We start from the raw sequence: 24,749 nt of genomic DNA, 5'->3' as shown, positions 1-24,749 counted from the left end.
TGATAGATGCTCAATTTCTTATTCACTTAAAAAGAGAATGTCTATTATGGCACGAACAGTCTAAAAGAAAATAATTGAATCATTTAAAAGCAAGGTTTATATTCATTTCTTTTACTGCTGTTTCTATAGCAATAGCATAAAATCACCTGTTTTGGTCTGTGATGTTCTTGGTACGAGAATATTAGTCATTTCAACATCTTTTCCTTTCTTTTAATTGAAGGGAACAAAGGAACAGGGAGTAGTTTTAAATGTAGGAACATTTGTAGATAACATTTTTTTAGATGTGCTAAGTTGGCAACTGCAAAGCACAATCTACAGTGGTGACAACACTTCTGTATTATTGTATATTTAAACATTCAAGTGCTTCTCTTACCTGCTCTGAAAGAGCAGCATCAGCTGATCCCAAATTTCAGAGCATTTTAACCTTCGTTATGAATGACAAGGGCCTATTTGCTTTTGCAGCAACAATCTGTAAAGAGTAACCTTTGGCTTCACTTATACAGCATTTTATTTTTAAAGGCAACTGCATTTATAATGGGCAATCTCCACTTCAGATTCATTCAACCAAGTGCCCCTCAACATCTAAGCAGTTAACTGAAATTAAAAGTAATTTTGACTCTTGGCAGCAGAGGGAAAGTCAGGAAATACTCTAATTCCAGAAGGACGTGAAAGTGGAAGTAAAACTAGGAGAGGAAAAAGAGGGTGGTCAAGGAAAAATGGAGGACTAAAACTGGATGAGAAAGAATGCTGCCAAGACACCGGGTCCCTGCTAGCAGGTCTGATAACATCACCATCCTGGCTGAAAGAGGAAGAGCAGAGCACAGGCTGAGAAGAGTTGAGCTGTTCATGTTACCAGAACCATTAACATCTTCAGCTGGCATCCTGAAAGAGCAACTGGAGAGACCACAGGTCACAAACACATACCAACTTGGCTTTAAACACTGGTTCTACTACTCACTATCTGTGAGATTTCAGCAAGTAAGTAGTTGTAAGAATATTAGTTTTTTCATCTGCAAAATGGGGCTAATATCTAAATTGCCAGGCTACTGTGAAAATAGCAGGCTTGCAGTTTTATTTTTTTTATTTTTATTTTTTTGTAGAATAACAAAAAATATTTTACTAAAACATAAGATTTACAGAAGTTTCCAGACAAGCCATACAAAATGGTCACAAGCTTTTTCTTGAAGGGAGGATTCTACACTTGACAGCAAGGTCACAATGTTATTAGTGAGGGCTGTGATGTCTGTTTAATGTTCCCATTTTGGCTCAAACAATCAAGCTTGTCCATCTACAGCGTCTAAATAAAGTTAGACTTGGCTAGAGAGCATATTCTAAAGAACTGGTTAGCTGCTTTTAACCAATGCAGTTAGATCACCATAAAAAGGGGGAAAGGAGCCCATAAAATTAAAATAAAACTATCTCCCCCCCCACCAAAAAAAAAAAATAATAATAAAATAAAGAAAAACACCCACATCCCTGCAGCTAACCCTGACAACTACCTTCATTCACAGTGCTTTATACTTAAACCATGATGGGGGAAATGAATAAAAGCAGAGAGGCGCCACTGCTTTTAAACGTTTCGCAACAATCCAGATGGTACTTCTAGCCTCTGCTCATGCTTTACAACAGTGAATCAGGACAAGACATAGATTTGCTAATGTGCATTTAATCACCAAAGGGTTGAAGATGTCTGGGTTTTTATTCTGTAATGTTTCTAAGACTGTGTCCATTAAATGCAAACAAAAAAGGAAGAAGTCTTGGCAGAACAGGAGAAGTGATGCACACTTGAGGATCGAAGCGATTTAAATATTATTCATGGCATATAGCCTAGTCCATGCTCTAGCTGTTTCTATGGCTTGGGCTTCGTTGGTCTCCCATTGCTCCGCTACATCATTTGCTAATGGATCATCTGGATTGGGAGCACTTAACAAAGCCTGGATCGATAGCAGAACTGTGCGGATCTGCAGTGCTGGGGACCACTTATCTTTCAAAATATCTAAACATATTCTTCCCAACTTGTCTACATTAGGATGATAAATTTTAGTCATGAAACGTACTTTAGGGGCTGCCATTGGGTATTCTTCTGGAAGGAATAGTTCAAGTTTAAAAGTCCCTCCCTCAAAGGGGGAATCCTGAGGGCTGGCAATGACCACATGAAAATAACGGGCGTTGCTCTTATCTGGTTCTGCTTTAATGCCAGGAACTGGTTCTGCCAGCAAACGCTGGGTTTCCTTGATAATCCTGCGGGGCAGCCCGGCCATCTTGTCAGATCCCGAGTTCGGCCTCTGGTCTCGTCTCTGGCTCCGCTCTCCTCACACACGAGTGGAAGTCCCAGAGGCTTGCAGTTTTAAAGCCATTTGCTCCTATGCTTGACCAAACCCTTGCTGCCCTTCCTTTGTTTGATACTTAAATTAGACAAAATTACCTTAACCAAACTCAACATTCAAAAAACTAAGATCATGGCATCCAGTCCCATCACTTCATGGCAAACAGATGGAGAAAAAGTGGAAATAGTGACAGATTTTATTTTCTCGGGCTCCAAAATCAATATACCAGCAAATTTGGAAAACTCAGCAGCAGGACTGGAAAAGGTCAGTTTTCATTCCAATCCCAAAGAAAGGCAATGCCAAAGAATGCTCAAACTACCGCACAATTGCACTCATCTCACATGCTAATAAAGTAAAGCTTAAAACTCTCCAAGCTAGGCTTCAGCAATACGTGAATGTGAACTTCCAGATGTTCAACCTGGTTTTAGAAAAGGCAGAGGAACCAGAGATCAAATTGCCAACATCCACTAGATCATCAAAAAAGCAAGAGAGTTCCAGAAAAACATCTATTTCTGCTTTATTGACTATGCCAAAGCCTTTGACTGTCTGGATCACAATAAATTGTGGAAAATTCTGAAAGAGATGGGCATACCAGACCACCTGAGCTGCCTCTTGAGAAACCTGTATGCAGGTCAGGAAGCAACAGTTAGAACTGGACATAGAACAACACACTGGTTCCAAATAGGAAACGGAGTACGTCAAGGATGTATATTCTCACCCTGCTTATTTAACTTCTATGCAGAGTACATCATGATAAACTCTGGGCTGGAGGAAGCACAAGCTGGAATCAACTTTGCCGGGAGAAGTATCAATAACTTCAGATATGCAGATGACACTACCCTTTTGGCAGAAAGTGAAGAAGATCTAAAGAGCCTCTTGATGAAAGTGAAAGAGGAGAGTGAAAAAGTTTGCTTAAAGCTCAACATTCAGAAAACTAAGATCATGGCATCCGGTCCCATCACTTCATGGCAAATAGATGGGGAAACAATGGAAACAGTGGCTGACTATTTTTCTGGGCTCCAAAAATCACTGCAGATGGTGATTGCAGCTATGAAATTAAAAGACGCTTACTTCTTGGAAGGAAAGTTATGATCAACCTAGACAACATATTAAAAAGCAGAGACATAACTTTGTCAACAAAGGCCCATCTAGTCAAGGCTATGGTTTTTCCAGTAGTCATGTATGGATGTGACAGTTGGACTATAAAGAAAGCTCAGCGCCGAAGAATTGATGCTTTTGAAGTGTGGTGTTGGAGAAGACTCTTGAGAGTCCCTTGGACTGCAAGGAGATCCAACCAGTCCATCCTAAAGGAAATCAGTCCTGGGTGTTCATTACAAGGACTGATGTTGAAGCTGAAACTAATACTTTGGTGACCTGATGTGACGAGCTGACTCATTGGAAAAGACCCTGATGCTGGGAAAGATTGAGGGCAGGAGGAGAAGGGGACGACAGAGGATGAGATGGTTGGATGGCATCACCGACTTGATGGACATGTGTCTGGGTGGACTCCGGGAGTTGGTGATGGACAGGGAGGCCTGGCTTGCTGTGGTTCTTGGGGTCGCAAAGAGTCGGACACGACTGAGGACTGAAATGAACTGAAAATCACTGTGGATGGTGACTGCAGCCATGAAATTACACTTGCTCCTTGGAAGAAAAGCTATGACAATTCCTGACACAGTATTCAAAAGCAGAGACATCACTTTGCCCACAAGGCTATGGTTTTCCAGTAGTCATGACAGATGTGAGAGCTGGATCATAAAGAAGGCTGAGCACTGAAGAAATTGATGCTTTTGAATTGTGGGCCCAGATAAGACTCTTGAGAGTCCCGTGGGCAGCAAGGAGATCAAACCAGTCAATCCTAAAGAAAATCAACCTTGAATAATCACTGGAAGGACTGATGCTGAACCTGCAGCTCCAATATTTTGGCTACTTGATGGGAAGAGTTGATTCACTGGAAAAGACCCTGATGCTGGGAAAGACTGAAGGAAGGAGGAAAAGGGGATGACAGGGGATGAGATGGCTGGATGGCATAATTGACACAATGGACACAAGTCTGAGCAAATTTTAGGAGATAGTGAAGGAAAGGGAAGCCTGCTGTTCTGTAGTTCATAGGGTCTTGAATAGTCAGACATGACTCAGCGACTGAACAACAAGAGGACAGGGTCCAGAGAAGTCTGCACAGCTCTGTGTTCTTAAGTGGAGTAGGGAGAGACCAAAAAAAGTGACACAAGGCAGCTTCTCCTTACATTCACCTTCCTGCCCTTCTTTCAGGTTCTCAATGTTAGTATGCCAACTCTCTGGCCTCCCCATTCCCTTGCACTCTCATACCTCCTGTATCTGACCTTCATACCTCTAATCTTCTTTCTAAGCTTCAGAAGTCAGAAGGTTTTCTCTTTTCCTATTTTCTGAGGCTGCAAACCTCAACTAAAAACTATCTAATTGCCTCAAAGTTTTGATAGCTTCTCAAACGCATGACTGTTAAGCAAAGTCTTACTTTCTTAATTAAAACAAAGCAATATGGGGGAGATATTTCTGGATCTGGAACTTCATAGTACTTCTGATGCAGGTGGTCCAAAAGACTACATTTTGAGAAACAAGGCTTACTTCACTGGGAAAGTACTTTTCTGGTTTTTAGTTCTTATCAATCCCTGCCTCTTCTTGGCTAGATAATAAATAACCACTCTAATCCCAGGGCTGGAAGCACTCTTGCTATAGTCTTCCAGCCTAACCTTAACTAGAGTTCCTTATTACCCTAGTAGTAGAGGTGAGGCTATGATTCATCAGTACCTTACCCTAGGGCTAAAGTTCTAGAAGTTACTACCCAAAAAGGTCCTGAAGGACCAAAGGGCTTGCTTCATCAAAACCAGAGTCAGTACTGGATGAAATTTCCTTCAAACAAAGCAAATTACAAAACTTGCAATGCAAACAAAGGAGGGGCAGTGTGAAAGTTGAGCAGGCTTTAAGCATGGGGAACAATATTAATGTCTTACAACCTATAATGGTTGTATAATAATAATAATAATATATTACTATATTATATTATATTATTATATTAATAATAATATAATAATAATAACCTGAAATGGAAGCACTTTGCTATACACCTGAAACTAACACAACTTTATACATTTACTGTATTTCAATTAAAAACGGTTAATAACAGATAAAAGAGGACAGGCTCTGCAGTCAGAGTGGACCAAAATCATGTTTCTTCCACTTAAAAACTTTAGGCAAATTAGGGTTCCCTCTTTTCAATTTCCTCACCTTTAACCTAGGAATAAAAGTAGGGTCTACCTTATAGAACTGATATAAGGATTACATTTAATGAGGGTAATGTATGTAAACTGCATAACACAGCCTAATGTATGTATGCTTTATGTATTAGCTACTGAATTTTGTACATATTCCAGAACTCTGAGGTTGTAACCAAGTATTTATCCAAGTGTTTGCATATAATCAAAGCTCCTGAGAATGAGCCTCTCCTCTTAATCCATCTTTGCACAAAAGATGAGGACTCTCAGTCTGACAAGAATGAAATTCAGCTCAACTCTGCTTCCAGTCTGGTACCTATATTGATCTTAAGCAACAGCACTGAGTTTCAGCACTTTCGACACTTGTCAGAAAATTCAACTATGAACTGACTAAATCTAGCACTTGCCAAAGGCTTGCTTGAGATGTCTGATATTCTGAACCATGTTATATTTCCTCCCTAAAGAAAAGACTCCACGAAGTTGAGATTTAATGTTTTGGTCTCAGTGTTTTTTTTTTTTTTTTTTCTTTTTTTTTTTTATGGAGAATCAATATAAGAAAAATCCATTTGAAGAAAACTTTATGCCCTGCAAAAATCATCTCCTGGAGAGCAAATAGGTTTCATCTTGAGTTCCAACACTGAAAGGCTGGTAGTAACTATCTGGAGTGTCTGTTACAAACAACTACAGGGTTGTCAAGATTGATTCGCACTCTCTGCCATGGCCATCAACAAGGAAGTGTGGGGCCTTTGTGACATGTTTACTCAGACTGTTATTACCACAGGTGAAAGTATGCCACAGGTACAACATGCTGGACCTACTAAATGTATGCATCCCTTCTTAAATTCAATGCCATAAACCTCTCACCACTGAGCCTGTGTACATGTTGATCCCTGTGAAGTTTTCCCCTTCCCACAATCAAGTAAGCCTAAGAAAATGAAGACAGGACTAGCCTAAGAGTTACTAAAGTCAACTCTGAAGGGATGGAAGTAGAAGACAAGGTGTTTTTCAAATCAAGGCCAAATGAGTAGGGCAAGAAAATCCAGTGGATGATAGATCACATGAATTAAACCTAAGCCTGATTAGTGGTATCAAGAATATGCAGATGAGAGAAGTTTAGAACAGAAACAGGAGAGCCAGAAAGGTGGGGGGGGGGGGGGGAGACATTTGAAGAAAAATGTTCTAACTGTGGGCCATTAGGATAATGATGGCATTTCAGACAGTTCAAAATGGTAAATCATTGCAGTTTGTTTTAAGGAATTCTTTATGAGAACCATTTTAGTGACATTAAATTGTTTCAGTGGCCATCTGTGGAACAGCACAGCAACTAGGTGGGTTTATGGACCAGTCTGGTACATCTATTAAAACAGCTACACCTGCGACATGTAAGCTGTTAACTTTCCTTTGCCAGTCATAAATCTGATTAAGCCCACCTTTCTTGTCATTTTAATTTTCTATAGATTACTGAGAGCAGAAGGAAAGTGGGTGCACTAAACTGTTTCCAAAATACATTTTTAAGAGCACAAAAGTCATACTCAATTTATATAGCAGTTTTGGAACTTATAGTTCAGTTTTAAATATTTTTTACTTGAAAGACACAACAAAATCAGAATAAAACACCATAATGGGTAAGCCTAAAAGAGAAATCCATTCTTATTATACTAAAAAACTTGCTTATTGGAAATAAGATATCAACTATTATATTATCTAAGTTTAATAATAATCACCATAATTACTTGGAATAGAAATTATTGCTTATAAATATCAAGACTGATAGTATCAACAATAAATACTTACATAGAACTCACTCTGTACCAAGCACTAAGTTCTTTATATATGTTGTGTAATATCCAAAGAAGCCTGTGAGATATGTCTTCTTCTTATTTCCAGTGTTATAGATGAAGAAACTAAGGCACAGGGACAGTAAGCAAACTGCCTAGGATTACATGGCTAGTGAGTGCTGAACCAGGGTTTAAAATCATACTGTCTGGCTCTAGCATATGTCTTCTAAATCAAGGTTCCTCAACCTTTGGGGTGTAATGCCTGATGAACTGAGGTGGAACTGATGTAATAATAATAGAAATAAAGTGATGTTATGCACTTGAATCATCCCAAAACCATTCCCTACAACCTCACAGCTGTGAAAATACTGTCTTCCACAAAACCAGTCCTTGGTGCCAAAAAGGTTGAAGCTTGTTGTTCTAAACCACTGTTGACTGTATTCATCTTTGAACTCAAAATTCTAATTTAACCTGTGTAAGGTATTATTTCAGGAGTGGGCTCAGCCTATTTCTGAACTTCATAATTTCCTTGTTCCTTTAGTTTCCATCATTAGCCTTCAAGGGAAAAGGGGGAAAATGCTTGTGAGTTTGGTTGGGAGGAAAGGAAGAATCCACTGGGCTGGAAAAGCTGTAAGAAGTATTCCAACTGTTTAGTAGAATCAGATCTTTGCTATTTACTCATATAAAACTTTTCTTTTGAAAAGCCCCAAAGAACTTCCCCTGCGATAAAGCATCAATAATTATTACTGGCTTCCTATTTCTTCAATTTATGATTACACTATATTTGTCAGACATCCCTGAGTGATCACTGTTTTCTGAACTGTGAACTAGCTGAGAGCTGAGGGTACAGCTTCTGAATTAGTTTCTGATAAATTTCACCAGCAGGTCTGGGAATAATTATTACCCTTAGTCCCCAAAAGCACAGGTTGATACTAACAGAGAATCGTGGGGGTGGGGTGGGCAGAATTAAGACAGTGCAAAGATGGATGTAGCTTAATGACATGGAAAGAGATGCCAAATTGTTTCCAACTTTAGAGGGGCTAACCCTGCAAGATTTAATTAGCTTACAGTTGAGAAATAATTTGAAGCTTCAAATTATGGTTATTTAGAACCTCTTGACTTCTTCATCATTCCACTTTATAAAACTATAATATGAGGCAGACTTCCGTGGGAAAAAAACAACTAGAATTCGAAGAAAAACAAATTCCCAAAGAAAAGTAACAAAAGAAGTGGAAAAAAAACCAGCTTGGGAGCCTGACAGCCCTGGGTTACAGCTCTCCAGGAGTGCTGCTGGGCTATTCATGAACTTCTCTCAGCCTGTTTTCTCACCTTTAAGTTACCACTTATCTTCCAGAGTTGTGAAAGTTAAGGGAAATTCTTGATAAAATGCCTGGCATCATGTCACTGCTTAAGAAATTTCAGCTTTCCATTCTCTGCTTCTATTAACTCTGAAAATTTTCTCTGAGTCCTCATTTCTGAAATCCACTGCTCCTTCCTATTCATCTTCACTTTTCCTCTTGCTTTACAAAATACATCATCACTGGCCTGACTTGACAGTAACTGCCTCCCAACTTGACTCACTGCTTCCAGTTTTTCTCTCAGTAACTTAACATGTCTTTAGAAAGATAACCTCTAATATTATCTTGCTGTATACAAAAAACCATGAAACCTTTGTCTACAGAATAAAGTCCAAAAATCTGTGCCTATTTCTCCTCAGATCTGTCTGCCACCAAGTCTTCACTCACCCCTAATTCTCTAGCCATACCAAGACACCCCATTAGTTTTCTACACGTTTGCTCTTGTCCTAAAATCTCCTCCTTGTCTTTTGTGAGTTTTTATTTCTTCTACATGATCATTTAAAAACATCATCTACTCCCCATCAGCATACCTCTAACTCTAAAAGGCAAAAAAAAAAAAGAACTGAATTTTACTTAAAGGCTCCATGGCAATTAAATTTACTTCTATCTTCATTTCTTTCACTGCATTCTATGTGTTCTACATCACTCTCTTCAATAGACTATGAACATCCCCGAAGGAAAGAAAAATTTATCTTCTTCCTTTTTGTATCTCCACAGTCTAGTTACTGGGATCTTCTTTAGTATTATTTTGAATAGATATTAAAAGACAGAATGCCTAGGAAGCTTTCCCCATTAGTCACTTTCATTCTTGATTCAGTTTGTCAGCCATAAGCCATCCCTGCATTTCCATATCTTGGTTAAAAACTGTTCAGTTCAGTTGCTCAGTCATGTCCAACTCTTTGCGATTCTATGGACTGAAGCATGCTAGGCCTACCTGTCCATCACCAACTCCTGGAGTTTGCCCAAACTGATGTCCATCGAGTCGGTGATGCCATCCAAGCCATCTCATCCTCTGTTGTCCCCTTCTCCTCCCACCCTCAATCTTTCCCAGCATCAGGGTCTTTTCAAGTGAGTCAGCTCTTCACATCAGGTGGACAAAGTATTGGAGTTTCAGCTTCAGCATTAGTCCTTCTAATGAATATTCAGGACTTATTTCCTTTATGACCAACCAGTTTGATCTCTATGCATTCCAAGGAACTCTCAAGAGTCTTCTCCAACAACACAGTTCAAAAGCATCAATTCTTTGGCGCTCAGCTTTCTTTATAGTCCAACTGTCACATCCATACATGACTACTGGGAAAACCACAGCTTTGACTAGACGAACCTTTGTTGGCAAAGCAATGTCTCTGCTTTTTAACATGCTATCTAGGTTAGTCATAGCTTTTCTTCCAAGGAGCAAGCGTCTTTTAATTTCATGGCTGCAGTCATCATCTGCAGTGATTTTGGATCCCCACCCCCCAAACAAATTCTCTCACTGTTTCCATTGTTTCCCCATCTATTTGCCATGAAGTGATGGGACCGGATGCCACAATCTAAGTTTTCTGAATGTTGAGTTTTAAACCAACTTTTTTACTCTCCTCTTTCACTTTCATCAAGAGGTTCTTTAGTTCTTCAGTTTCTGCCATAAGGTGGTGTCATCTGCATATGTGAGGTTATTGATATTTCTTCCAGCAATCTTGATTCCAGTCTGTGCTTCATCCAGCCTGGCATTTTGCAAGATTACTCTGCATATAAGTTAAATAATGGAGTACCAAGAGATAACAGATGGAGAAGGGAATGGCAACCCACTCCAGAATTCTTGGCTGGAGAATCTCATGGACAGAGGAGCCTGGCGGGCTACAGTCCATGGGGTTGCAAAGAGTCGGACACAACTGAGCAACTAACACACACAGGTGATAAAAGAAGAGAGGATGAGAAGGGTGAATATAATTGGAATCAAAGCTTTCTCCTTTTTTGTAATGGGATGACTATTTAATTTCAATAATGTTAAGACAAATGTGAATGTTATAAATTTAAAGGAGAATAGACTTTTGGACTCTGTGGTAGAAGGCGAGGGTGGGATGTTTTGAGAGAACAGCATCGAAACATGTATATTATCAAGGGTGAAAAAGATCACCAGCCCAGGTTGGATGCATGAGACAAGTGCTTGGGGCTGGTGCACTGGGAAGGCCCAGAGGGATCAGGTGGGGAGGGAGGTGGGAGGGGGGATGGGGATGGGGAACACATGTAAACCCATGGCTGATTCATGTCAATGTATGGCAAAAACCACTATAATATCGTAAAGTAATTAGCCTCCAACTAATAAAAATAAATGGAAAAAAAAGATAAATAAAGGTGACTTCTAAAAGGACAGAAGTGAAACACACAACTTCCAAAGCAGCCAAGATTAGATTTCAAGATTTTACACATAAAAACTTGATATACATCATAATGTATAGCTTTAAATTGCCTATGAAAAGATTAAGCTTCTTGGCTTAAATATTAATATTTAAATTAAATATTCAACTTAAGAGGTTAGGAAAATAATATATTCATAAAAGTAGAAAGAAAGTAAAAATTAAAAGAATAATCAAAATAGAAGCAAGAGTATCAACTAAAGCAAAAATCCAATTCTTTGAAAAGACCAATGGAATTGAAAGTTTCTGGAAAGAATAGTCAAGAAAAGTATACTATTAGAAATAAAAATACAATATTAACACTGTACAGACACAATGAAGGACAAAAACTTTATATGCACCATTCTATATATAATATAAACTATATTTCCACATAAAACATGTAACTTTTATAATTCTTTATGCTATTGAATTTGAAACAAAGCTACTTCTTAGAATAATACAATTATTAAAATTGACTCAAGAAGAAAGAGGAAAGCTAAAGAACGTGTAATCACTAAAAAATTGTTATCAATGGTTAAAAATCCATCCACCAGAAAGTGCAAGGTTCAGATGTTTTAATGACAAATTCTATTAAAACTTTAAGGAACTCAATACAGATTGTTTGAGGTGAGAAAAAGAATAAAAGCTTCCCAAGTTCATCAAATATAACCTTGTTACTAAAACCATATAAGGATGTGAAGAGTTATGTTAATTTATTTAATGAACAAATATTTAAAAGACCTAAACAAATACAAACCTGAATCTATCATTGTATACCAACATATACCATATAAGATGATCAATGGGGATTATCTCAGGAATGGAAAGATGTTTAAATATGAGAGTATCTGTAAAGTAATCCACAATATTGACAGATTAAAATGAAAAAAAAAAGGAACAATTCAATAGATACAGAAAAAAGTATTCAATAAAATTCAACAATCATTAATGACAACAAGCTTTAGTGAACTAAGAAAATAAGCACTGTAACCTGTAACTTTTATTTTTTAAACCTTGTATCAGTCAGGATGGGCCAAGCCACAGTAATAAGTAATCCCCAAATCTGAGAAGTTAACAAAATAGCAAAAAAATTATTTCCTGTTCACACTAAAGTCTCATGGGGCAGTAAGCAGTTTTGCTGATTCTAGTGACTCAGGACCCAGGGATGGTACGTTCTTCAGAAATAACCAGAGCACTGAGATGGGAACATGGTGACTGCCACACTAATTTCTAAAGCTTCCTCCTAATGCGACAATGCCACTTCTTATCTCTACCAGCTAAAGCAAATCATATGGCCAAGATAATAAAAGGAGAGAGAAGTAAAATTCTACTATATGTCTAGAAGGGAAACTATAATATTTGGAAACAATCCCAGTGCCTATTAGCGGTATGGTAAGAAAGATATTATTGTCTGGATAATTCCATGGGCAGAGGAGCCTGGCGGCCTACAGTTCATGGGTGGCAAAGAGTATGACACAACTGAGCAACTAACACACACATACATACACCCACACAACAAAGATATATCTGGTCTTTGCCTTCCAATTCCTGGCACAGAGCTCCTAAAACCCTTGGAATTGCCTGAGTGACAGGCACATTTTTTTGCTTGTTTGTAATTCATAACAAGCCCCTTCCAACCTTACCTAAGTTTATGTCAATGAGGTGACTCAGTGCGTCCCTAGATACTTGAAGATGGGGGCTGACTGCCACAGGAGCTAGATGTGTGGTTAAAAGACTGGAACTTACAAACACAAATGGCCAATGATTTAATCAACTGTACCTATTTAGCAGAATGTTTGTAATAACCCCTACACAATGGAGTTCATAGCGTTTCTGGGTTACTGGGATAATGGTGTGTCCTGAGGGCCTGGAAGCTCTTCACCCCATTTGCTGGTCCTGAGTTGTACCCTTTATGATAAACTGCTAGTAAATGCTAGTAGAGCACTTTCTTTTCTGAGTTGTGTGAGTTATTTGAGCAATTACTGACCCTCAAGAGGGGTCATGGAAATTCACAAATTACAGATGGTTGGTCAGAATTATGAGTGGCTTGCACCTTATTGCAATGGGTGTCTGAAGTGGGGGCAGTATTATGGTACTGAGCCCTTAACCTGTGGGATCTATCCCTCACTCCATGAGTCAGTGTCAGAACTGAACTCAACTGGTGAACACCTAGTTGCGACTCTAGGATTGTCACATTAACCCCTGTCCCACCTCACTCCCACTAAAAGCCTGACAGATGATTATTACATACATTAGCGTTGAGGACCACTGTGTTCACTTAGTTACTATTTTATTTCCATACTTTCATTTGGTCCTAAACGGAAAATATAAATGTAGAATATTTAGACATCTTTAGTCTTAAATTTCCTCCCACATTTATTCTGTTTCTAAAGCACTGTCATTTAAAAATACTTCCCATTTTAGTAAGATATTTTTATTATGAGTTTACAAATTGAAGTCTGAAGAAAAATAATAATCAGCAAAGAGAAAATCAATACCTATGATTCTAAATGTAACTATGATGTCTTTTGCCAGGAGTTTTAGTAAACTTGTCAGATAGTAATCATTCTTAAAATATTTACATTCTGTGCCTTTAAAACCATTTTCCCCAACTTAGACAATAACAAGAGATGAAGTTAGGGTATTATGTTTTAAAAAGAGTCATTAAAAAATAAACTGTGTTAAGTCAAGAAAAGTCATGATAAAAGGTCAGTGAACATTTTAGACTTTCATCACTCAAATCTATCAAAAATTGAAATTTACATCATGTTTATTTTTTCCTTTTATAGACTTACTGTTACTAAAATTGAGACTAGTTTTAAAAAATCCAGTTGATAATGTGTAAGACACACAGAATCCAGGCCATTCTATTGTAATTTGCATTAGATTTTCAAGTTAATAGTAGCGTATCTTATGTAAAGAGAGCAAATATATAGAATTAAAATAGCAAGGAAGCCAAAGTACTGAGTAAGAACATGCTGGTTTTAGAATTGTTGTTTATGATGATGACATTTAAAATTCTTCTTAAGAGTTTCACTAGAAACAGCATTACTCATATCCTGTCTTTAAGAGGTATTCAGTATCACTGAAGTATGCTAAGCGGACAATGAAGGTAGTTCATGACCAAAGTTTTCAAGATTCATTAATGAACTTTTCTAGGCATTTCTCACTCTACTCAAGGAAGATAAATTTTGTAATATAAATCTCTGTTCTATAATAAATCGAAAAAAAGTAATACAAATAATACAAAAAAGTAACACAAATTAGTACAAATAAAAAAAGTCTGACTTGCATACTACTTTAAAGAAAATAAGCCAAAACTCAGTTTACATTACACAAGAAAACGGTTATTTTTCAATTGAGTTCCACAGTTTACATGAAAATTTCAAACAGCAGTAGGGTTTTTGGACCAAGAAAAAACATCTTTTTAAATTCATGCTTACCATATATGGCTTAATTTGGGTGAGAATAGAAATGAGGAATTTTTTGATTCATTATTAGCAAAGGATAGAAATGAGGAATTTTTTTGATTCATTATTAGCAAAGGACAGGGCAAGAAATGAGATATAGCAAAAATGGAAAGAATTATGACCTCCGAGAAAGGTGTTCATCAAGTTTCAAAACTAGCTAACCCTGTGGATAATGTATAAAAATTAGGGTAAATGAAAGTAATTCATATCAAGAAACAGTCTCAATGGAATCAGTGTACTGATGTATAGCATGTAGTAAAGTCAGGAGCACATGGAACGCATTTTATGTTCTGACAATGCCTTGGGAACACTGAACTGCAGCCTGGATCAGCTTTCAGAGAGGTCCTGGGAGAATGTGGTAGTTCACGAAGAAATTAAGAATTCCAAAGAGGCGGTGATGGAATTCCAGTTGAGTTATTTCAAATTCTAAAAGATGATGCTGTGAAAGTGCTGCACTCAATATGTCAGCAAATATGGAAAACTCAGCAGTGGCCACAGGACTGGAAAAGGTCAGTTTTCATTCCAATCCCTAAGAAAGGCAATGCCAAAGAATGCTCAAACTACTGCACAATTGCACTCATCTCACACGCTAGTAAAGTGATGCTCAAAATTCTCCAAGCCACGCTTTAGCAATACACAAACTGTGAACTTCCAGGTGTTCAAGCTGGTTTTAGAAAAGATAGAGGAAAGATACAGGAACCAGAGATCAAATTGCCAACATTTGCTGGATCATTGATAAAGCAAGGGAGTTCCAGAAAAACATCTCTTTCTGCTTTATTGACTATGCCAAAGGCTTTGACTGTCTGGATCACAATAAATTGTGGAAAATTCTGAAAGAGATGGGCATACCAGACTGCCTGACCTGCCTCTTGAGAAACCTGTATGCAGGTCAGGAAGCAACAGTTTAGAACTGGACATGGAACAACACACTGGTTCCAAATAGGAAACGGAGTACGTCAAGGATGTATATTCTCACCCTGCTTATTTAACTTCTATGCAGAGTACATCATGAGAAACGCTGGGCTGGAGGAAGCACAGGGTGGAATCAACTTTGCCAAGAGAAGTATCAATAACTTCAGATATGCAGATGACACTACCCTTTTGGCAGAAAGTGAAGAACTAAAGAGCCTCTTGATAAAAGTGAAAGAGGAAAGTGAAAAAGTTGGCTTAAAGCTCAAGATTCAGAAAACTAAGATCATGGCATCCAGTCCCATCACTTCATGGCAAATAGATGGGGAAATAGTGGCTGACTTTATTTTTTGGGGCTCCAAAATCATTGCAGATAGTGATTGCAGCCATGAACTTAAAAGACACTTACTCCTTGGAAGGAAAGTTATGACCAACCTAGACGGCATATTAAAAAGCAGAGACATTACTTTGTCAACAAAGGTCCATCTATGGACTATGGTTTTTCCAGTGGTCATGTGTGGTTGTGAGAATTGGACTAAAAAGAAAGTTGAGTGCTGAAGAATTGATGCTTTTGAATTGTGGTGTTGGAGAAGACTCTTGAGAGTCTCTTGGCCTGCAAGGAGATCCAACCAGTCCATCCTAAAGGAAATCAGTCCTGGGTGTTCATTGGAAGGACTGATGTTGAAGCTGAAACTCCAATATTTTGGCCTCCTGATGTGAAGAGCTGACTCATTGGAAAAGACCCTGATGCTGGGAAAGATTGAAGGCAGAAGGAGAAGGGGATGACAGAGGATGAGATGGTTAGATGGCATCACCGACTCAATGGAGGTGGGTTTGGGTAAACTCTGGGAGTTGGTGATGGACAGGGAGGCCTGGCGTGCTGCAGTTCATGGGTTCGCAGAGTTGGACACGACTGAGCGACTGAACTGAACTGACAGAGGTGGAAGTATTGGCACAGTGGCACAGTAAATTAAAGTAGAAATGACTTGTTTGGCAGTCATTTCTGTATTCTTTCACCACAGGTTATGAACAGCTGGAGAAAAGACCCAGCATCCACCACTAGTGATGAGTTTTTGAAATGCCTGGTACAGGTAGCGCACAGAGTTAAACATCAGCTTTCCCACCTGCTGGAATGTCCTTCCCAGCTCTTCACAGGGCGTGCCTCCTCTCACTCTGCAGGTTCAGTTCAACTGTTATTAGAAGTACTTATCCTGACCACTTTTCCTAAAGTAGATCTTTCAGTGTACCTCCTTATTCCATACTTAGGGAGTGTATGAACTCCATAATATTTTAATTTTGCTTTTTTTACAATATGCTTTTCTTTCCTGCCTCCATACTAGAATATAAACTTCATCACTGAAAATAGGTAGTGGTATATCACTAATGCAGAACTACTACTGATATTTCATTACAAATAACTCAGAAAGCTAGCATTTGCTTTAGTCTGTATAGTACCAAGCATGCTAACAAATGTTTTCAAGGCCAAGTAAAATAATGCAAGTGAAGGAACTTGTAAATAATGTCATTGTGACTAAGAAAACATATATACCCATCTCTAGTCAGATTTCTTCAACTGTGACCTGGAGAGAAGCTCAGCGACAAACCAGTCACCTTCTGGGAACCTAATGGTGTATCAATTAAAAGGCTGTTCAAATAGTTTCTAATGTCTAAATCATTCACTCATATTAAATGAAGGAATCATATCCTCCCAAAATGCTATGACTTAGATTATTTGCTTTATGATCTGTATGTGCTTAAAACACAAGTTTTAAAGTAAATTAGGTTACAAAACAGTTATTCTAGATAAACTGACAAAATATGTAAAGGTTAATCACTCAAAACTCAGCTTGAGTGATTTAGTAACATTATCAATGCCAATAATATTAGTATGGCTAAACATGCAGTAAGCACACTATTAAGGGACTAAGTAGTTTAGTCATACAATGCTTGTGGCAACCTTCTGAGATGGGTTAGCACTGCTATTACCATTTCATTACTCAGGTCACAAAGAGGTTAAATGATGTGCCTGGGGTCTCACTGCCAGCAAATGGCCAAGTCAGTATTCAAATCCAGGCAGTATGGTTCAGGCTGTGTGGTCAACCACTAATCTATCCAAGGCTACCTCCAAGTCCTTGCCTGTAAACAAACTGTTATCAGTACACAACCATGTAAGTATCATATCAAAATTGAGAGAAAATAATTCAGAAACATAAAGCACTTTGACACTGCTGTTACATCCAAGTATGCAATCACTGGACTCACCTAGTTGGACAGGACACAAACCAGTTTAGGGATCGTCAAAGGGACATAATTAACACGTGCTGTGTTGTTTAGTCACTAAGTCATGTTCAACTCTTTTGTGACCCCATGGACTGTAGCACGCCAGGTTCCTCTGTCCATCATATTGTCCAGGTAAGAATACTAGAGTGGGTTGCCATTTCCTTCTCCTGGGGAGCTTCTCACCCTGCACTGGCACATGGACTGTTTACCACCACGCCATCAGGGAAGCCCAGTCTTCACTATGCACTGGTACTATGTACAGTCAGTTGAACAACATCCGTCTTAGATAAACAGGAAATTAAAAAAAACAAAAACACCTAGTACTTTCATTAGTCTGAGAATCCCTGATCTACACTAACCTCATTTGAATTCTCAGATTTTCTCAGATGGGAAAGAACACCAAGCGTGTCACTTTTGGCCTGCCTCCATCAGATAATAAATACAAAGTATTTTGAGATTTGTCCAATTTTACATTTATAAATTTAGTACATATTTTAATGAAGATGTTATATAAAAACATTCAAGTATGAAACATATAAATAATTTGTTGCCCTTCCTGCATGAAAATACAACACTTAGGCATTTAAAGTACATTAAGAAAGACTTACATAAACATCCATGCAAAGTTTTCAGTTCTACCCTCAAACAGAAAAACTTTCTTACAGGTGGCTAAATACAATGAAAAATAGTTAATTTACACTTTTATTTCATAAGTCACACTAGCCTCTACCCCTTAAAACCAGTTTTCCAAAAACTCCTTGTTTTGACTTTACAGTATCTCACTGGGAAAAGAAAAAGCACAAACTAAAAACTGAGAATTACTTTTTACTTAGCAGACAAAACTGGACTAAAGCCCAGGACACAGATTCTCAGCTCTGAGAAACTGCTCTGAAGACGTAAGTGAGGAACCAGGATATATAAGAGTGTCTTCAACACCAGGTAGTCAGAACATCAAAAGATGACTGGTAATTAAAGAAAACCAGATATCTCAAGTTAAGGAATCCAGCGCTTTTCTATGTATGGGAAAATGCAAGAGTCTGGGCTCCCTGAAATCATTCCTTTGTTAGCACCTCAGCTCCTGGGACCCGTATCTTGTGCTTCTCATCCTGAGTCTCCTCAAGGTACACTGCTGTGTGGCAAGGAGGCTGCAGTGACGGAGGGCTGTTTGTTATATCCTGAGCTCCCTCAGGGCTCACGGTCTGGGGTGGCTGTGGTGGCTTGATGGTGACTGCAGCATGCTTTGTTTACTGATATGGCAGGCAACATTTTCTCACCAGTAACAGTGATTTGGAAAGTGATTTAAATTGGCAGAAACCACAAGGAAAGAAACCTGGAGAAGTAATTTTCCATTTAATTGAGGAAATCAAAATATATCTTAAAAAAATACAGTGGTATTGAATGTATCCACTAGGAAAAAGTTAGTTCATACAAGTTGATTTTCATCATAAATAATATATAATCTTTAAAGACTTAAAAAAAAAAAAAGGAACTCTTCCTAAAATACAATGCAAACATCTTTGTAAAAGAGCATTCTGGATATGAATCAGAAAACTTCTGCTAAGCTCTATAAAGCAGAAACCCAACACAGTGTGATTACTTGAAATTCAGAAAGCTGTTTACTCTCAATTTTTGCCATAGAATGATGCTGGGGTTCTGCGCTCTCCAGTTACTTTCATGATGAATTTCTAAGGAGAAACCTATACTCACCTCATCATCTTTTCCTACCTTTCCATCATAAAAAAACAAAAAACAAACCAACAACAGCTTTCCTAGGTTACTACAGAGAAGGAAGAACTACAGAAAGAACAACAGAGAAGAAGCACACACAAACACACATATACCAGCTTTAAACCACAGACCTTACTTTTACACACAATTCTAAGTCCAGAGATTTTGCTTTCTTAAAGCATGCACTCTCCTGGCTCACATGCCTTTTTCTGCCTGCTTCTGAGATTCATTACAGATGGCTGAGACTGGAAGTATGATGGTTGGATAAGTGGGACATTACTTGATCTTCTATCAATCTGATAAGAATTCTATGAGGCAGAGAAAAGGCATATGCTATTATCCTCATTATTTTTTTAAACAGAGAAACTGCAGCACACAAGGAAAGTTTAGTAACTTGCCCAAGGCACCAAGCAAATTAGTTATAGAGAATTCAGGTCTTTAAAATCCCTACTCTTCTCCTCATCAGATAACAACACTGTCTTCCCCCTCCTTGGTCTTTCTCACACATAATTTATTCAGGTATGATATATATCTAAATTGTATTTTATGTGATGCATTTCCAGACACCTCAACCAAATCATCAAATTATAATTTCCTATTATGTTTTCTTTGAAATGTTAGCTTTTAAAATGATACCCATAAATCTTTCACACATGAAATTAGTAGGAAGAGGAGAGAAAGACTGGAAGCAAAAAATAAACAGAGTTTCAAGGACTTTGAGTAAAGAACCAAAAGATCAAAAAAATCCTGGGGTTAGGGGGAGAAGGTTCTTTCTGACACTATTTTGCCTCTTTGCTTCTCTATACTGTAGGTGGAGCTATAGTACTATTCATTAGGGATACAAGTGGCTGTGAGTGGAAAACAATCCAATTCATTCCTAGGATATCCATTTTTGTTTGCACTTTCAAATGGTCCTTTTCTGTTTTTGAAACATTTTTCCTCCATTCCCCAAGAACCTTCAGCCTATACTGCCTACATTCCCTTTTCTTTTTCTGGAATGGCAGAGGGCTATGATTCACTGCACATCCTTACAATGCATTTTGAAGAGAATATTCAAGAGATACAGTTGCACAGAGCAGCCTGCTTTCCCCTGCCCCATTACTCAAAAGGCTTCCTTTATTATCTATCAAATCTTTTAGCTGGGTAACAGGATTCTCCTGCAACTGAAAATCTTTCAGAACAACCAATTGCATGTATCTTTAGGTCCTCAATTATTTAAGTAAAGCAGCAGAAATGATTGTTAAGAGCCTGTTATAAAAATAGACTACCTGTAAAAATTAAAAACAAAAATTTTATTAAAAATAAAGAACTAAAATCCAAAACTATGCTAAGTAAATTGACTTTGAGCAGGAAAAGCATTCATCCTTAAGAATATATAGAAATCAAATAAGTTGACCTTTGCAAAGGGGGCACTGTGTCTAATATTATGATGATGGTTAATTCTATGTGTCAGCTTGACTGGGACATGGATTCCCAGATATCTAGTTGAATACTCTTCTGAGTAAGTCTGTGAGGGTGCTTCTGGATGAGATTTAACATTGCAATCTGCAGAGCAAAGCAGACTGCCCTCTCTGATGTGAGTGAACCTTACCTAATCTGTTGGAAACCTGATTAGAATGAAAAGGCACAGGAAGGAAGAATTCTTTTTTGTCTTCAAGCTGGGACAGTGGTCTTCTGCCTTTGGACTTGAACGAGGATTCATACTACCTTCTGGTTCTTAGGCCTCTGGATTCAGGCTTGGAATTTTATCATGGGCTTTCCTGGGACTTGAGCTTGCCAACTACAGACTGTGGGATTTCTCAGCCTCCACAATCTTATGAGCTAATTTCTTACAATAACTCTTATATATAGAATATTATATTTAATAATATATAACATTAAATATAACATATTTATTATATATAATATGCATTAACACAAATATTATATATTCTAATATTTTATATTATAGAAAGATAGTCAAAAGGTACAAACCTCCAATTATAAGATAACTAAGGACGAGGGATACAGTGTACAACATTATAAACATAATTAACACTGATGTACATTATACATAGGGGCTAAAAGAATAAATCCTAAGAGTTCTAGTCAGAGTTCTCATCACAAGGAAATTTTTTTTTCTCTTTCTTTACTGTTGTAACTATATGAGTGATGGATATTTCAGTTCAGTTCAGTTCAGTCACTCAGCAGTGTCCGACTCTTTGTGACCCCATGGACTGCGGCACATCAGGCTTCCCTATCCATCACCAACTCCTGGAGCTTGTTCAAACTCATGTTCATTGAGCCAGTGATGCCATCCAACCGTCTCATCCTCTGTCATCCCCTTCTCCTTCTGCCTTCAGTCTTGCACAACATCAGGGTCTTTTCCCATGAGTCAGTTCTTCACATCAGGTGGCCAAAGTATTGGAGTTTCAGCTTCAGCATTAGTCCTTCCAATGAATATTCAGGACTGATTTCCTTTAGGACAGACTGGTTGGATCTCCTTGCAGTCCAAGAGACTCTCAAGAGTCTTCTCCAACACCAAAGTTCAAAAGCACCAGTTCTTCGGCACTCAGCTTTCTTTATAGTCCAACTCTCACATCCATGACTACTGGAAAAACCATAGCCTTGACTAGACGGACCTTTGTCAGCAGAGTAATGTCTCTGCTTTTTAATATGCTATCTAGGTTGGGCATAGCTTTTCTTCCAAGGAGCAAGCGTCTTTTAATTTCATGGCTGCAGTCACCATCTGCAGTGATTTTGGAACCCCAAAAAATAAAGTCTCTCACTGCTTCCATTGTTTCCCCATCTATTTGCCATGAAGTGATGGGACTGGATGCCACAATCTTAGTTTTCTGAATGTTGAGTTTGAAGCCTACTTTTTCACTCTCCTTTTCACTTTCATCAATAGGCTCTTTAGTTCTTGATGAATATTTACAAAATATTTATGTTCTTGATGGATATTTAGTTCTTGATGGATATTTACAAAACTTAGTATAATCATTTCATGATGTATGTAAGTCTAATCATCATCATACTGCCTATCTTAGACTTACATAGTGCTATATGTCACTTATATCTCAATAAAACTGGAAGAAAAAACATATTATTGATTTTCTTCTTCTAGAGAATCATGACTAATACAATTACTAGTTTCACATTAAACTGCTTTGCTATAAATGAGGTAAAAAAGTTAACATAGTATTAATTTCTTTCTACATAGCAATACATACACATTTTTTGCTGCCACAACAACTGCTACACTACCAAACTAATTTATATAAATACATCTTACCTGCAAAAATTATGCTTAGTTTTTTAAAATTTGACTCTGTATATAAACACTAACATGATGACAAAAAAAAATAAAATTCAATCTGGTAAAACCCATTTTACACTTCCCACAATGGCCTATATGGCTGCCTTTATCTACTCACTGCTGGGGGAAAAAAAAAAATTAAAAAAATATTCATAGCTTAAAAAAAAAAAAAGGCTTGGATTTACCTTATTTCTAAACTGAAGATACAGAAAAACTATAAATAAGTATAACACAGATTTACAGTGTGTGACATACTGGGAACTTAAAATTTACAAAGTTCATTAAGTAGAAAATTTATTCATTTACCTTAAAAAGATATCTTAAAAAGAAGGTTTTTATCAGGCTAGAGCACATAATTAAATTTACTGACTGCCTACTATGTCCTAGGTCAGGGAAACAAAAGGAATGGCTGTGAACTGTTACTGTTTATAAAGAAGACAAGCAGCTGTAGCCAGAGTGTAAAACAACTTTATCCCCAAGCACAATTTTTTTTTTCCCTCCTAACAAGGGTTTTTCGAAGGAAGGTGAGTGTTAATTTACCTCATGACCCAAGTTCCTTAGCTCAAAGCAGATGGCCACTCTGAGTAGCACTATTCTAGGAAATTCCAGGTGCTTTCACCTGTGTTATTTTGTTATTTGTAATAGTTAACATATCTTGAAGCTTTATATATGTGTCCAACACTAGTATTAACATTTAATCTTCACAATAAGTCTGTAAAATTAATAGTGTTATTATTCCCACCTTATAGATGAGAAAATTCAAGCTCAAAGTTTTCACAGACAGTATGTAGGGAGCGGGAATATAAACCAGGCAGTCTGGCTCCAGAATGTACTCTTACCACTTCTCTATGCTTTCTTCTCCTTAAATCTGAAACCCTGATTTAGTGATACAGATATAAGTCTCTATTTAAGAGCTGAGAGATAATGCGAGGCCTAAAGACAGGAGCTGCACCTAAGACACCTCTGCATGTTCTCTCTGCAGACTCTAATGGTATCCCCAAACTTGTAGGCTTTGAGGGGAAATGCAGAAGATCATGGAACATGATCTCTCCCTTCATGAAGCTTACATCCTCATGGAAGAAGCACTACCAATAAGTGAACCAAGTATGAGATGGAAGGGCTAGCCCTGCTCTGGGCTTGAAAGATGAGGGCCAACATGTTTCCATAAGGGTATACTCCAAACCTTAAATCTTGGAGGTGAACAGATCAAACCTCACAGGACTGCATATGCCTACATTCCTTATTCTGCCATTTGGCCACTAATGAAATACAGAGAGACTAATAAGTAACTTTCTCAATAACAATATCTAGATGGACACCCTGTGGAGTCTTGCTTCTGTCTTGAGTAGATGATATTCCAGCAAATAATAAGACAAGTTGGACTGCATAGAAAGAAAAGTCAGGGTGGTATATAAATTCAGGTCTCCAAAATATGGGATTAAGAGGTTCAGAATCCAAGTACCAATCACTCAGCTGGTCTTCCACAGAATCTACCTCTATGTTGCTTGAATAAAGGGACTAATGACAAATTTGAAGTTCATTATAGCCAAAGTCTTGGGACTTTGGCTGCTGTGTTTCTTGGGAGGGCAGCTGCCTACAGGAAAGTCCTTCAAGGTCATGGCAAGGTCTCTGCAAGGGTGGCAGAGACTGCAGTGGCAGCAGTGAAACAGGCTCATAAAGTTTAGGAGAAATCTTCCCAGTACATGTTTCAGTCAGTTCAGTTCAGTCGCTCAGTCGTGTCCGACTCTTTGCGACCCCATGAATCGCAGCACGCCAGGTTTTCCTGTCCATCACCAACTCCCGGGGTTTACTCAAACTCATGTCCATCGAGTTGGTGATACCATCCAGCCATCTCATCCTCTGTCGTCCCCTTCTCCTCCTGCCCCCAATCCCTCCCAGCATCAGGGTCTTCTCCAATGAGTCAACTCTTCCCATCAGGTGGCCAAAGTACTGGAGTTTCAGCTTTGGCATC

At 38.1% G+C, this 24,749-nt stretch overlaps 2 protein-coding genes across 15 annotated transcripts in view; both read right to left on the bottom strand.

The window, feature by feature from the left end:
* CFAP20DC (CFAP20 domain containing) overlaps positions 1–24,749 on the bottom strand; it is a 282,240-nt gene that overhangs the window by 218,072 nt on the left and 39,419 nt on the right. The gene's annotated exons all lie outside the window — the stretch shown is intronic.
* LOC139031250 (ubiquitin-conjugating enzyme E2 N-like) lies at positions 1,647–2,352 on the bottom strand. Its single transcript, XM_070455799.1, has one exon. It carries the CDS (start codon positions 2,259–2,261, stop codon positions 1,803–1,805), a length of 459 nt encoding a protein of 152 aa, XP_070311900.1. The 5' UTR covers positions 2,262–2,352; the 3' UTR covers positions 1,647–1,802.

Source organism: Odocoileus virginianus, chromosome 26 (assembly GCF_023699985.2).
Source record: "Odocoileus virginianus isolate 20LAN1187 ecotype Illinois chromosome 26, Ovbor_1.2, whole genome shotgun sequence".
Classification (NCBI taxonomy): Eukaryota; Metazoa; Chordata; class Mammalia; order Artiodactyla; family Cervidae; genus Odocoileus; species Odocoileus virginianus.
This window is presented reverse-complemented; position numbering and strand designations above follow the sequence as displayed.

Coding starts and splice junctions, on each gene's coding strand:
- LOC139031250 (XM_070455799.1), bottom strand. CDS start 2,261: ATGGCCGGGCTGCCCCGCAGGATTATCAAGGAAACCCAGCGTTTGCTG.